General features: G+C 34.9%; 1 protein-coding gene across 1 annotated transcript in view; it reads left to right on the forward strand.

Annotated features, from left to right (window-relative positions):
• LOC114337267 (uncharacterized) overlaps positions 1-15,455 on the forward strand; it is a 721,645-nt gene that overhangs the window by 63,976 nt on the left and 642,214 nt on the right. The window contains exons 12-13 of the mRNA XM_050641250.1: positions 6,068-6,245; positions 11,092-11,290. Coding sequence (XP_050497207.1) covers positions 6,068-6,245; positions 11,092-11,290 — 377 coding nt within the window. The remainder of the gene's footprint in view (positions 1-6,067; positions 6,246-11,091; positions 11,291-15,455) is intronic.

A 15,455-nucleotide genomic window follows, 5' to 3' on the forward strand; every position in this document is an offset into this window, starting at 1 on the left:
GTATCACTCCCTTTTCAAATAGCTGTAATAAATCTCTGTTTTTTGCTATGCTAGTTGGCGAAGTTCTATCATAAAGTTGCTTAAGTTTTTATCGACTAACATAAGCATGCTTATGTTAGTTGATAACTCAGCTTGCTTTTTTCTTGTTGACTGCCGTGCAGTATCAATAAGGAAATGAAGCTTGGTGACGCGTCATAATTGAAATGGATTCATACTTCATGGTTCTATACATACTTTTTGATCACTGACCTTGACATTTTTAGTTTCCCTTGCATTTTGCAAAAACAGACAAGTAATCTGCCATACCATAGAGAGATCTGATTTCTAGCGGTTTAGATGACTGCTATGTATAGGGTCAACTTCCATACAAGATTGTCCCACTCTAAAATTTATGTCACGATACTGTCCTCCACAGGTATAAGAATATACACTTATTTCACTTGCTTACATATTCTGGGGCACATTTTGATAAGTAGTTGAGTATAATGCTTTCTATTTCAGAACTTCCTCGTCTACCGTTAATTTCTGACCAGGCAAAACGGTAAGCTACATTTTTGGTAATGCGGCTTCATTTACACACAAATTGTTGACCCATAATTTTCGGGAAGAATATATGAATTGTCCAGTTAATCTGGAATCTGTAGTATAGCCTGTAGATCGAAAGTGATTGAAACAAAATTCCGATGTTGATTAGAGCTTTTCTTATCATTTCGTTTTTCGAGATTCCATACTTCTTTTTTTTCTGATGTTGTCTGTAACTGTTTTCTAAATCCGGTTTCTTAGTTGGATTAGCCAGCCATATCATAATATGATAGGGCTAATAAATATTATTTATTACAAACTAAGCATTGATCTTATTTAGGACAAAAAAGCTTAAATTATAGTCGTTAGAAAATATTCTTCGGTATGTAATTTCGCTAATATCTTCCGGTTTCTTCAGCTGACAATCATATACATAAAGTTGATACATTTTCCTTATACTCAAATTTTTGTCCAAATACCTACGCTTGGGAAGAGCAATGTTAGGTATACGACTGTCAGATAAAAAGAGGAGCGACTGGGTAAGATCAAAAACAAAAGTCGAGGACATAACAACAAAAGGTGCCAAACTTAAATGAAGCTTTGCAGGCCACACTGTTAGACAAAAAGACCAACGTTGGAATGCCACGATACAACATTGGAGACCTTACCAAAGTAAACGACCGAGAGGAAGACCACAGATGAGATGGGTTGATGATATTAAAAGAGTAGCCGGAACGAATTGGAAATATGTTGCTCAGGATAGAGCCCGATGGAAGGAGTTGGGAGAGGCCTATGTCCAAACGTGGACGATAGAAGGCTAAGAAGAAGAAGAAGACCTACGCTTCGAACTTTGGCGGATATAATGTGGGACCATGATTAGAAAAGACTCAATATGAGCCTTCACAATTTTGCGTTTTTCATTGCTTGTTTTATCTGGCAGTATAATATGCTTGCCTCTTGCCCGCATCTGCATAACAACATAGAATATCAATTTTTCTTACGACATCTTGCATTAACGACGCTGATATACAAAGTGTCTTACAAAAAAACTTCTCACATACCTGTACCTCTTGACCATTCAAAGAAACATAGTCGATATTATCGATTTTACCAGTCGATATGAATGAGAAATTTTAATAAAATATACATGTAAAATGTATTAAAGATATTTATTACCTTTTTACTGAATATAGCATACAGCAGTAGAAATATATTGTTGTCCGGCAAAATAATATATGTGCGCTTACTTGGTTTTACATGCAACAGAACTTTAATTTTGTGAAAGTAAGTAACGATATATTATTTTAGTTGAAAATGAAAAGTTGGTTATGTGTAACTTATTTGTTTATCACACAAATTATCTGCTGAATGGTAAGTCGTATCATTTACTGTGTTTTACCTGTATGTAGAGCGTAAAAAGCTGAGAATTTTGGTATACTTAACTCAATATTTTAAAATTTGTCATTTACCTGGTTTTCGCAGTATACCGACGATATGTAGACTACAAAAACTGGCAATACCGTCCACCTTTCTATATCGGCCAATAGTTCTTTCATTTTTAGTGACTGGCAAATTGTACTGTACGTAAAACCTGTGTTAACGGCCACCTGCCAACATCGGTCACCTGCCCTAACGGCCAGTTTAAAAATTTCCTAAACCAATTACATATATGTAGACTACAAAAACTGGCAATAGCGACCACCTTTCTATATCGGCCAATAGTTCTTTAATTTTTAGTGGCCGTTACTAACAGGTTTTTCTGTATTACGAAAAAGGATGAAATGTGAGATTCTATCTAACGGCGTGACTACTCGCGGGTTAAAGCTAATTGGCTCTCCCCAAAGCCATAAATTCCACAAAAAGAAGAAAAAAAATTCCTACGCATTACTACACCCTTCCTCGAGGCACTTACGAAATTTTTTCAAAATTGCAAAATTTTTCATTAAGTTATCGCGAAAAAGGATAAAAATTGAGATTCTATCTCACCGCGCGACTACTCGCGGGTTAAGTAGGTAATGCTTTCTGGGCCCACATTCTAAGTACCTAGCTCAGCAGGAATTTGATCGGGCCCCGGTGATTTATTATTTTTGGCTTTCTGTATTTCTGATTTCGGTATCAGACACCCAGTCAGCATCGTAGCTGCATATTTAATGTGTGTACAGAAGTATTGTTAATATGGACTTTATATTCCATTTTTACAACTTTATAATTGAAGGAATGCCGGTTTCAACAACCCTTCATGATGAAGTCTGATAGATATCAGTATCTCCGTTCAGCGGTTCTTACTTGCTATAAGTTCGATGTGCCGCTCGCCTTCGATAGATCAGTGGAGAAACTTTAATGGACCTCCATAAGTTGCTAATTCTGGCTTGTTGAATTGGTTAAGTAAATAAAACACTCGTTATTTAGATAGACTGTAATGAAATGTGAAAAGGGCAAGAAATAGAACATTTAAATGAGTTAACAGCTAGGAACCGTAAAATCGCCACAACACATCTTTCCACACTCTACCGGCTTTATTTGCAAATTGGCGCGCGAAGAATTCTCTTCGAAGAAACCGGCGTAGGAAAAAAGATCTTTGCGTGTGTTCTTAACAAATATTGATTATATATTATGAATTATAATTTATTTTGGTTAAATAGAATTATTTTGTTTGGAGACTACAGTTCCCCAACAATAATTAAGTTGAACCATAAAAACATCATAGTCGCAGCAATAAAGCACTGAACCTTCGAAAAAAAAACGACAAGACAGATCTTAATATTTCTTTTTGCATTCGATTCATGAATGCGCCAGAAAACTTTGTGAACCGGAGCCATGATATAATATGGAAAAACGGGTCTAGGACGTTTCATCGCCGCAGTTTCGATGCCGCCAGTTCAGCGCCGACCGATTGATCGCCAGTCAGTTAATCGCTATATGATATATTTCCGAATTTTCGACAGTTACAATTATTATTTACTTTTAGTATTAATTAGGAATCCTATGAAATGCAAGATATGACGGCGATGAAATGGACTGGCGATGAACCGGCGACGATGAAACGTCCCATTCCGTTGAAAAACTGCATACAAAAAATGCATTCTTAAAGTGCATCTCAAACAGAAAATAAAAGAAATTCAAAACTCGTCAATTATCAGCGGAAATAAGTTCAATTTTGTTACACCGGGGTTTTTGGGGTCGCTGAAAACGAATATGATGCCATAAGTGATCTTCGGAATACCTGGTGTCCATCCAGGGTACCCATTGTTTACCTCGTCATTAAAATTCATTAAAAAATTAGTAAAAAATAATTACTCGGGGATTTTTAGGGTCACTAACGAAGAATATGACATCGAAAGTGATCTACGGAGTACCTGGTGCCCAGGGTACCTACTGTTTACCTCATCTTGTGGAGTTTTCTGCAAAAATTTATTAAAACATTAGTCAAAAATCATTACTCGGGGGGTTTCTAGGGTCACTAACGATGAAGACATCGGAAGTGATTTACGGAATACTTATAACCTCGTCCAATTTACTTACCGTTGCACGTCATCCGCGCCATAGCCTGTGACACGATAACAACACGAAATATTTAGGCGGTGTGTGTGTTCTTTTTTAGAATCAAAATGATTCTAAAGGGGAACACACCTACCGCCTAGATATTTCGTGTTGGTATCGTGTCACAGGCTATGGCGCGGATGACGTGCAACGGTAAGTAAATTGGACGAGGTATACCTAGTTCCCAGGGTACCTACTTTTACCTCGTCTTCGGGAGTTTTCGGCAAATTCATTAAAAAATTAGTCAAAAATCATTACTCGGAGGGTTTTGGGGTCGCTAACGACGAATATGACATTGGAAGTGATCTCAGGAATACCTGGTTCCCAGGGTACCTCAGGTTAAAATTCATTAAAAAATTAGTCAAAAATAATTACTCGGGGATTTTTAGGGTCACTAACGAAGAATATGACATCGAAAGTGATCTACGGAGTACCTGGTGCCCAGGGTACCTACTGTTTACCTCATCTTGTGGAGTTTTCTGCAAAAATGTATTAAAACATTAGTCAAAAATCATTACTCGGGGGGTTTCTAGGGTCACTAACGATGAATATGACATCGGAAGTGATTTACGGAATACTTACCTAGTTCCCAGGGTACCTACTTTTACCTCGTCTTCGGGAGTTTTCGGCAAATTCAATAAAAAATTAGTCAAAAATCATTACTCAGGGGATTTTTGGGGTCTCTGACGACAAATATGATATCGGAAGTGATCTCCGGAGTATCTGGTGCCCAGGGTACCTACTGATTATCTCTTGACTAATGATTGTTGACTAATTTTTTAATGAATTTGCCGACAACTCCGGAAGACAAGGTAAACAGTAGGTACACTGGTTATCAGGTATTCCGTAGATCACTTCCGATGTCATATTCGTCGTCAGCGACCCAAAAACCCCCGAGTAATGATTTTTGACTAATTTTTTAATGAATTTGCTGAAAACCCGCAGAAGCCGAGGTACCCTGGGCACCAGATATTCCAGAGATCACTTCCGATGTCATATTCGTCGTTTTAGGGACCCCAAAACCCCCCAAGTAATGATTTTTGACTAATTTTTTAATACATTTTTTGCCGAAAACTCAAGACGAGGTAAACAGTAGGTACCCTGGGCACCAGGTACTCTGTAGATCACTTCCGATGTCATATTCGTCGTTAGTGACTCTAAAAACCCTCCCAAGTAATGATTTTTGACTAATTCTTCAATGGATTTTAATGACGAGGTTAACAGTAGGTACCCTGGGCACCAGGTACTCCGGAGATCATTTACGATGTCATATTCGTTTTCAGTGACCCCAAAAACCTCAGAGTAACAAAATTAAACTCATTTCCGCCGATAATTGACGAGTTCTAAATTTTTTTATTGTCTGTTTGAGATGCACTTTAGGAATGCATTTTTGTATGCAGTTTTTCAATATTATATCATCGCTCGGGGTCACAAAGTTTCCTGGCGCATTCACGAATCGAATGCAAAAATAATTATTAAGATCCGTCTTGTCCTTTTTTTTTTCGGAGATATGGCCAATTTTAGTGCTTTATTGCTTCGCCTATCATGGCGATCAGTACACTCCCTCCGAGGAACTCACTCCTGTAGAGAGAGATAATTTAGTTAATATAGACATATACGTAATAATGTTTATGTGGCTCCCTTTAATCAATACCGTGCTTTTTCACTAATAATTAATTTATGCTTTAAAATTTTTGTTCAGTAAAACCTACACTAGACTAAATTCATGCAAGATTTGTTCAATTATATATTTATGCTTCAATATTCTATCATAATTTTTTAAAAGCATTTAACAAAGTTGGGAACAAGCTAATTTTATTTAGTCGAACAGAGAATTTAAATTCAGTTAACGTAAAATTTAAAGCACAAGTAGAAAAAACTAACGGACATACTAATTTTTAAAATCACGTTAAAAATAGTCGAAAAGCCAATAAGTAAAGATTCTTCGAGCTTTAAATAACTTAGTCATCCTTTATAATATTTCATCTTTTTTACTTTTTCACAGGAAATCAATTACAACAAAGCGTCCATGTTTTTGGATGGAAAGTACGTTGTTCCTACTGGTGCCGGTCTACCGCTTTCTCTTACAGCCACAGGAACAGCATCGATTAACATTAAATTATTTGGGTCACTTGCATCAACAGGATACTCCAAAGACAAGGAATTTGAACTTAACCTCACAGGTAGTCCTTATTTAATTTTTTAGAATAAGTACTTTAAAAGCATTTTCACTTTATGTTTATCTCAAATTTGTATAGTACTCGTCCGACTTCCTTTATACAGGGTGTCCAGAAACTCTACAGACAAACGAAGATAGGAGATTCCTCAGATAATCTTAAGACAATTTAACCAAATTCACCTACTTCGAAAATGCTTCCTAAGGTAGCTAGAGCTCTTTGAAGATGGCTCTTTTAACTAGTTTTTCTTAAATACCTCCAGAACGCTTCTAGTTAGAAAAACAAAAATTGGTACACATATTTATCTTCCAGAGATAAATCGATTCCATCTATTGCAAATTTTTAGTACCGGTCATAGGCGTCCGTCTTGGGTAGGAAACAGTTATATTATCGCATAACTTTTTTGTCTTTAACTTTTAAGCATTTTTGATACTGGATTGTTAAATTGTGAGATATTCTAGTACTAAAAGGTACTCAAGTCGGTAGGACACACCGTTTTGTAGAAAAATCGATTTGAAAATTTTTCGTTTTCTGAATTTGAAAAAAAAAAAATTGAAAAAACTTTAAAAAAACGATGTATTTTACCAACTTAAAGCAAGAGTAAATTTTAGTGCTCGAATACCTCATAATTTAATAACCTAATGTCAAAAATTCTTAAAAATTAAAGACAAAAAGTTATGCGATAAAATAATCGTTGAACTACCCAAAACGGACGCATATGACCGGTACTAGAAATTCGCAATTAATAAAATCGATTCATCTCTGGAATATAAATAAACGTACCAGTTTTCGTTTTTCTAAATAGTTTTTTTTTTAATTTTTTTTTGATATTCAAAAAACGAAAAATTTTCAAATCGATTTTTCTAGAAAACGGTGTATCTTATCGACTTAAAGTAAGACTACCTTTTACTACTATAATACCTTACGTTTTAATAATCCAGACTCAAAAATGCTTAAAAATTAAAAACAAAAAAGTTATGCGATAATATAACTGTTGCCTTACCCAAAACGGACGCCTATGACCGGTACTAGAAATTTGCAATGAATGGAATCGGTTTATCTTTGGAAGATAAATATGTAAGTGTACCTTTTTCTAAATAGAAGAGTTCTAGAGATATTTAAGAAAAACTAATTACCAGACGCCTTCTTCAAATAGCTCTAGCTCCGTTAGCAAACATTTTCGGACTAAGTGAATTGGGTTAAATTGCCTTAAAATTATCTGAGGAAACTCCTGTCTTCGTTTGTCGGTAGAGTTTCTGGACACCCTGTATGTCGGCATCATGTCAATAACAGCTGTGGAAAACGATAATATTTCTCCATACTTTTCGGTTGTCTTCACTCTTTATCCAGTCCTTCACCCCGATTTCTTCTAAATCCCTTTCTGCGGCCTCTAACCATCTCTTCCTTGGGGGTCCTCGTCTCCTTTTTGTAAATTCTTTGTCATTCAATATTCTTTGACGTTTCTACTATCTGGCATTCGAGTAATATGACCCAGCCACCTAGCTCTTTAGGCTCGTATTTTTATCGTTATTTTTGGTCTCCCATACATTCGCATTACTTCTTCATTTGTTCGTCTCCCCCAGGTTTTCTCCTCTATCTGTATACCTCCAAAAATATTTCTTAGGATATTCCATTCCCATATCTGTATCTTTTTCTCCTCTTGTTGATCCATTACCCACGTTTCGCTTGCATACAACACTAGGTCGTATTATCGTTTCATATATTCTGATTTTCGCGTTTATTGATACATTTTTTGCTTATAATACCTTCTGGGAGTTTTCTGGGCACCAAATACTCCAGAGATCACTTCCGATGCTATATTCGTCGTCAGCGACCCAAAAACCAACGAGTAATGGTTTTTGACTAATTTTTTAATGAACTTGCCGAAAACTCCAGAAGACAAGGTAAACAGTAGGTACCCTGGGTACCAGGTATTCCGGAGATCACTTCCGATGCCATGTATGTCGTTAGCGACCCCAAAACCCCCCGAGTAATGATTTTTGACCAATTTTTTAATACATTTTTTGCCGAAAACTCCACAAGACGCGGTAAACAGTAGGTAACATGGGCACCAGGTACTCTGGAGATCACTGTCGATGTCATATTCGTCGTCAGCGACCCAAAACCCAACAAGTAATGATTTTTGACTAATTGTTTAATGAATTTGCCGAAAACTCCACAAGACTAGGTAAATAGTAGGTAGGTACCCTGGCACCAGATACTCCGGAGGTCACTTAAGACGTCATATACGTTTTCAGCGACCCCAAAAACCCCCGAGTACCAAAATTGAACTCTTTCCGCCGATAATTGACGAGTTCTGAATTTTTTTTTATTGTCTGTTTGAGATGCACTTTAAGAATGCATTTTTTGTATGCAGTTTTTCAATATTATCTCATGGCTAGGAGTCACAAAGTTTCCTGGCGCATTCACGAATCAAATGCAAAAAGAACTATTAAGACCTGTCTTGTCGTTTTTTTTTCGGAGGTTCAATGCTTTATTGCTTCGACTATTATACAGTATGTCCCTGTAAGTTGTATCCATATGGAAAACTTCTTTATTATTAATTTTACGAAAAAAAGTTATTCTTTATAAAAAGCTCTGCATGGTCCAAAACCTAAGATTTAACCATCAAATATCAAATTTTTTGAATATTATACGAGGTATGTCAAAAAGTTTGAATTTCACTCAAGAGTAAAGTAGCTTTATTTTTCGTAATATTGGAAATTGCTATTATGAAAAGTTGTTTGGAATTAAAAACTATATTCTAATATGCAATTACATCCTTCTAATTGAAAACTTTTTTTTGAGAAATTATGGATAACTATAATTATTTTTTCAGTTATTTCAATTCTGATAACTCTTTTATTATTAATTTTACGAAAAAAAGTGATTCTTAATAAAAAGTTCTGGATGGTCTAAAACTTAAAATACAACCATCTTATATCAAATTTGAGCTAAGCTGGGCATTATACAGTCCTCGGCCTGTAGTTGTGATCAGAACTCTTACGGAGATCTAAATCATATATTTTTCGGTTGCAAAAAACATTTAAAAAATCCAATGATTTAATTCGTACACTTATTGAAATGAAATATTTTCTTCCATTAAATCTCACACACATTTTGTTAGCTGCCAATAAAAACACCTTGGAACTTTTAGTAAATTTTATTAAAGAAAATAAAATACAAATTTAAAACGGCATAACCCACATCTCTGTAGTTATACTATAAGAAAATTCCTTTTACAACTTTCTGTGGCAAATGGACTTGATTCCATGCCATTATCTTTCCACACACACACACACACACACACACACACACACACACACACACACACACACACACACACACACACACACACACACACACACACACACACACACACACACACACACACACACTTATATCAAATTTTATCAATTTTATAAGAGGTATTATGTCAAAAAAGATAAATTTAGATCAAAAGTAAAGTACCTTTATAGTTCAGAATATTTCAATTAGAAGCATGTAATTACATACTGAAACATAGTTTTTAATTCTAAATAACTTTTCATAATAACAATTTTCGATATTGTGAAAAATAAACGTATTTTACTCTTGAGCGAAATTCATATTTTTTGACATACCTCGTATAAAATTGATAAAATTTGACAAAAGATGGTTGTAATTTCGATTTTAGACCATGCAGAACTTTTTATTAAGAATCACTTTTTTTCGTAAAATTAATATTAAAAGAGTTATCTGAATTAAAATAACTTAAAATAATGTTGGATATCCATAATTTTTCAAAAAAAAAAAATTTCAATTAGAAGGATGTAATTGCATACTAGCATACAGTTTTTAATTCCAAACAACTTTTCATAATAGCAATTTTCAATATTGTGAAAAATAAAGCTACTTTACTCTTGAGTGAAATTCAAACTTTTTGACATACCTCGTATAATATTCAAAAAATTTGATATTTGATGGTTAAATCTTAGGTTTTGGACAATGCAGAGCTTTTTATGAAGAATAACTTTTTTTCGTAAAATTAATAATAAAAAAGTTTTCCATATGGATACAACTTACAGGGACATACTGTATATGTGGAAGTGTTCGTGTTTAAAAAAGTCGCTAATTCAGCGTGAAGTAGCTCTCGAAGAACCGAGGGTGTCACGTGTCAAGCAATTAAATTTTATGACTTTTCGTCTGGGATGTATAATAATCTAATATAATAATTATTACAGTTTATCAGGATTGTGTAGTTATATTTTTAAATAGAACTATTAGTCGATTTTGTACCATCGGGTCAGAAAGAAATAAAAACTAGCAACTCGTGTATTTTTAATAGTAGTAATTTTCGTGCAATTTGCAATTGAAGCTTATTTTCTGTTACACTTTTGCAAACTAGGGATCTTTGCGTAAAAAAAATTGCAGACATCCTAAACGTCACATCAGTTGTGTTCTTCTTTTAATTTCAGTATCTTTATTTGGATTTCCTAGTTTCATGGCATGGTCCGGATATATTATTATGTAAGTACATATTGATCAAAATTATTTATGATATGGTTTTGTATATAAAATTCGTCTAATTATTGTAACATTTCATTAGTTCTTGCATATTATCTGCTATTAGAACTAGGTCATCTGCAAATCTCAAATGGATTCTTTGATGTATGATCCTTTTAGGTTTATACCCTTGTTTTTCCATTCTAATTTTAAAAAATGTCTTCTACCATAATGAATCGTTCGGGACAATAAACGGTGTCACCTTGTCTTACTCCCTGTTGTAGCTTATGGGATTCGTTTATGTGTTTTCGTCCAGCTTTATTTTCTTTTTAATGAATTTTAATACATAATAATTTAATTCTTTCAGCTGATATTCAACCTACCATGTCTGTGGATCTGACAGGAGAAATGTCAGTTGACGCCTTTTTCGCCAGCACTGGAATTAAACTTAAGACAAACTTATACAGTGACAGCGCTGTTAAAGGAGAAATTAAAATTAAGGGGGCGAAACTTGTTAGTGTGAAGTTTAGTTTGCCTAGAGAGAAGAATGAAATATTTGTAGCTAGGTAAATATTTTGGTTTATTAATAACAACTTTTCAATAGTCAAATGGACCCGAACAGTATTTTTCATTGCTAAATATCTGATGAATTTTTGAAGTTTCGAAATAATTTTTTAGCAAGGAAGTGAAAAATTTGTATGTCAAACTGGATAAAATTTATTTATTTCCTTATAGCTAAGCGCTTTTTACAAACTAGTCATCATCAGAGCTAATGGTCAATAGAAGGTAAAAGTACCACTATTTGAGGTTATGTTCATGAGAATCTTAATAGTATCTGGTTGTATTATTTTTTATACACAATTTTTCATTTAATCATGTATACACTATAGTTGTCTTCCGTACAGCCCCAAGAAAAAAAACTGGAAAAATGGCCACACAACCGTTACAAACAGATTAAAAGCCACAAAACCGTTACAAACACATTTTGTCCAGGGTAATAAGGTTTTTTCCATGACACTTCAACAGCCAGGGTACTGAAGCATTTTTTCGACGGCGGCCATTTTTACTTATAAACAATTTAGTGTCTAAAAACGGTCTCCTTTTTTTGAAATTAAAGGAAAACAATAAGAGTTATGGTTTTCTTCGTACAAACATATTCGAGGGAATGGAAAAAGCTTTAATATGGCGTATTACAATGTTTAATACACTCATTTATTGTTAATATAATTGCGAAAAAAGTTCGAAATTAAAAAAAAATAATTTCGCAATAACTATTGTAAAAATAAGTGTAGAGCTTTAACATTTTTGTCAAATGAGGGATCTTTGGTGATTAATATGTGACAACAATTTCAAAGAGATTCATTCAGTTGTTTAAATTTTTTTCAAATTGTTTATCCCAGAGAGCTTTTTTTGCAATAGCATAAGTCAGAAAACAATAATGTTAGAATCATTCTACAGGTGTCAAATAAAAGAGCAGGAGCTAAACTTTCAAATTGGTTCAAAAAAAGTAAATAAAAAATGCATTTATTAGTAATAAATAATTATGCAAAAGTATGTTCAATTTTTCCTTATAAACTTTTTATTTTTTTATACAATAAATTATATATATTTATTACAATTTTTCATCAATTATCATATACCTACATAACATTACTTGGTAGTTGTGCACCTAAAAAACGGTAAAAAATAGATTTTTTGAAAAAAGTTATTCAAAAAGTTTATAAGGAATGACAACACTTTTGCATAATTATATATTACTAATAAATACATTTTTCATTTACTTGTTTAAACCAATTTGTAAGCTTATTTCATGCTCTTTTATTTGACATCTGTAAAACGGTTCTAACATTATTTTTTTCTGACTTATATTATTGCAAAAAAAGCTCTTCGGGATAAACAATTTGAATAAAATTTAAACAATTGAATGAATCGCTTTGAAATTTTTGTCAATATTAACCCATTTAGCGCCAAAGGTGCGAAAACGCACCATTTTTTTGTAGAATTTTTTTTTTGACAATTCGTTAATTTTTTTTAAATCTTTGTATTTTTTAAGCATTCAAAAGATATAAGTGTAACTAAATTTAATTTTGTTTAAATTCCAAACTCATGCTTTCATCACAAAAATATTTTCTAAATGTCCGACATTTTCAATCCTTCGACACAACTTTATTTTTACTGTAGTAATTTTATTGGCATAACACTTTTGTGGTCAAATAAATTAAAACATTATTTTTTTAACCTATTTGTACACCAATTGTTATAAAAATACAAAAAAAAAATTTCTGAGTCATCAAATCTCGTGTTTGAAAATAATGGTTCGATAACGAACCATTGGCGGAAGTCGACATATAATCCTGTCTGATCAGGAATAAGTTCAAGGTGATGCACAGGCAGTAATTTGTTATGATATTTCTTTATTATGTGTAAAAACACGTATCCACTATGCTTGCGCTCCGAGCTCCTGCAACTGCTCCACATAATGGGCACGTTTGGCGCTCCCGGTCCAATAGGTGGCGGTTTATATGTAGAGAAGCGCATGCCGTATCGATGGGAGCAGCTGGAGGGAGCGCGGAGCGCAAGAGGTTTGTAAACATAGTGAATGGCAAGCACTCCCGGACCGTGCAACAGTGCGCGCTCCGCCTCGGCGTTCCAATTGGTGTCGGTTTATATGTAGAGGAGCGCATACCGTATCGATTGAAGCAGTTGCAGGGAGCGCGGAGTGCAAGAGGTTCGTGAACATAGTGGATGGTTGGCGCTCCCGGACCGTGCAACAGTGCGCCAACGACCGTGCGGCAGTGCCTCGGTGGTCCAATATTACGAACGTAGTGGATACGTACCTTTAGAAAGACGGGTATTCTGGTATTCAGTTTTGTTATAATCTAGGGTGTTGGAGGAGGGGGAGGGGGCTGCATAAGGGAGGTTGTGTAGTGTTGTAGACAATATGTCGATTTGTCGAATTTATACAACTGGCACAATGCAAGATACAGGATTGGAAAGTGTAAACTGGAAATATCTAAAATAATTTCTAAAAAAGATAGAGGGCCGTTCGACTTCGTTTTTGAGAAAGAAGCTGAAGAAGGTGTAGGCAATGTTCTAACCATACTATTTTTGTCTATCAAAAATTCCAGGACCATTTACACTCTAAATGTTTTGAGACTTTTCACAAAAAATAAAATTGTGTATTTCAATTTTTTTTATCTCATTTCCGCCAAAGGTTCGAAAACGAACCATTTTGTTGTTGTGACACCTGCCATTATCAAAGTGTAAAACAATTTTTTTACGAATGTTTAAGTTTATTTTACTCTAGTTAATCAAATATATTACATATTATTGCAGTATTTCTTTGCTTGGCGGTTAATGGGTTAATCACCAAAGAATCCTCATTTGACAAAAATTTCAAAGCCGTACACTTATTTTTACAATAGTTATTGAGAATTTAATTTTTTTGAAATTTCGACCTTGTTTCGCAATTATATTAACAATATATGAGTGTATTAAACTTTGTAACACGCCATTTTAAAGCTTTTTCCATTCTCTCGAAGATGCCTGTACTGAGAAAACCATAAGTCTTACTGTTTTCCATTAATTTGGAAAAAAAAAAAAGGAAAAAAGGCCCTTTTTGAAACAAAATAGTTACCAAAAATCCACAAGGAAGAATTTCCTGCAGCTGGCTGTATACCGTTAATTACAAGTAAATATTTAATAAAAAATTTTGTTCATCATCTCATTGTATTGATTTGCGTGTAAAGATTGAAATGCTTTGTAGAAATGCTTACAATGAGTGTCCCCGTTTAGAATTTTGTCCTCTTCAGGGTTTGTGGTGAATGTATTGTGTTGGATCGCAAAAGCAAACAGTCCGAAAAACGCACTGGGGCAAGTGTGGTGCTCCTGGTGTTCCTGGGTTATGCCGGACGGTGGTGTCCAGAAGGCTACAAGACAACAGAGAAGAAAGTTTGATGGAGTTGATGTTGGTTCCATTGACATTTACGTGTACTATCCGTGCTTTGTTCTCGACCAATCTCCCTAGAAACCATTGTACAACGACAGGCAGGCCTGCGTCCCTCGTCGGCGGTCAGGAGGTGGCTTTTGAGCGCAGCGTGGACAGTGAGCGTTCGAGTGGAGAAAATAGTTGCGGCTATTTTCTTGGGGCGAACAGGTATAATTGTGCAATGAAGTTGGGAAACCGCAAAAAACCAACTTCTCCCTGTTCGGGGTAGGGAAAAGGATAGTTAAAGGTGGGTGCGGTAGGCTAACGGGGTAGCCTCGAGGATGTTTTCGTATTCTACTGGGAGTTCGTCAATGCATGTTTGCATTAGAGCAGACGGTGGGTGAATCTTTTTCCGCTTGGGCTTTGCGTGGTAGAATACGTGGCCAGAAGATGAACAGGAACATTTCAGAGATTCTTGTGTGTCGGAGGGGGGATCGTTGATTATTTTAGTTTTGAAGTTCCTGTTCAGAGAGTTTATTCTCTCGATAATTGTGGGTATGTTTGAGAGGTTATGGATTTCGTTTGAGGGATATCTCCAGTGCTCGTAGTTGCATCTACGCAAGATTCTCCCTTCCACTCGCAACAACCTCTCTTTCTGTGCTCTAGCGCGTAGAGAGTAGAGACATGCTTTGTACTCAATGACGGGTCGAATATAGGTCTTGTAAGTGTGTAAGAGAGTCTTCTTTTGTGTCTTGCCAATCTCCTGAGAGAGGGTTGAGAAGTCTGGCTCTGTTCCTTACCCT

The sequence above is a fragment of the Diabrotica virgifera genome, chromosome 10, assembly GCF_917563875.1.
Source record: "Diabrotica virgifera virgifera chromosome 10, PGI_DIABVI_V3a".
In the NCBI taxonomy this organism is placed as follows: domain Eukaryota; kingdom Metazoa; phylum Arthropoda; class Insecta; order Coleoptera; family Chrysomelidae; genus Diabrotica; species Diabrotica virgifera.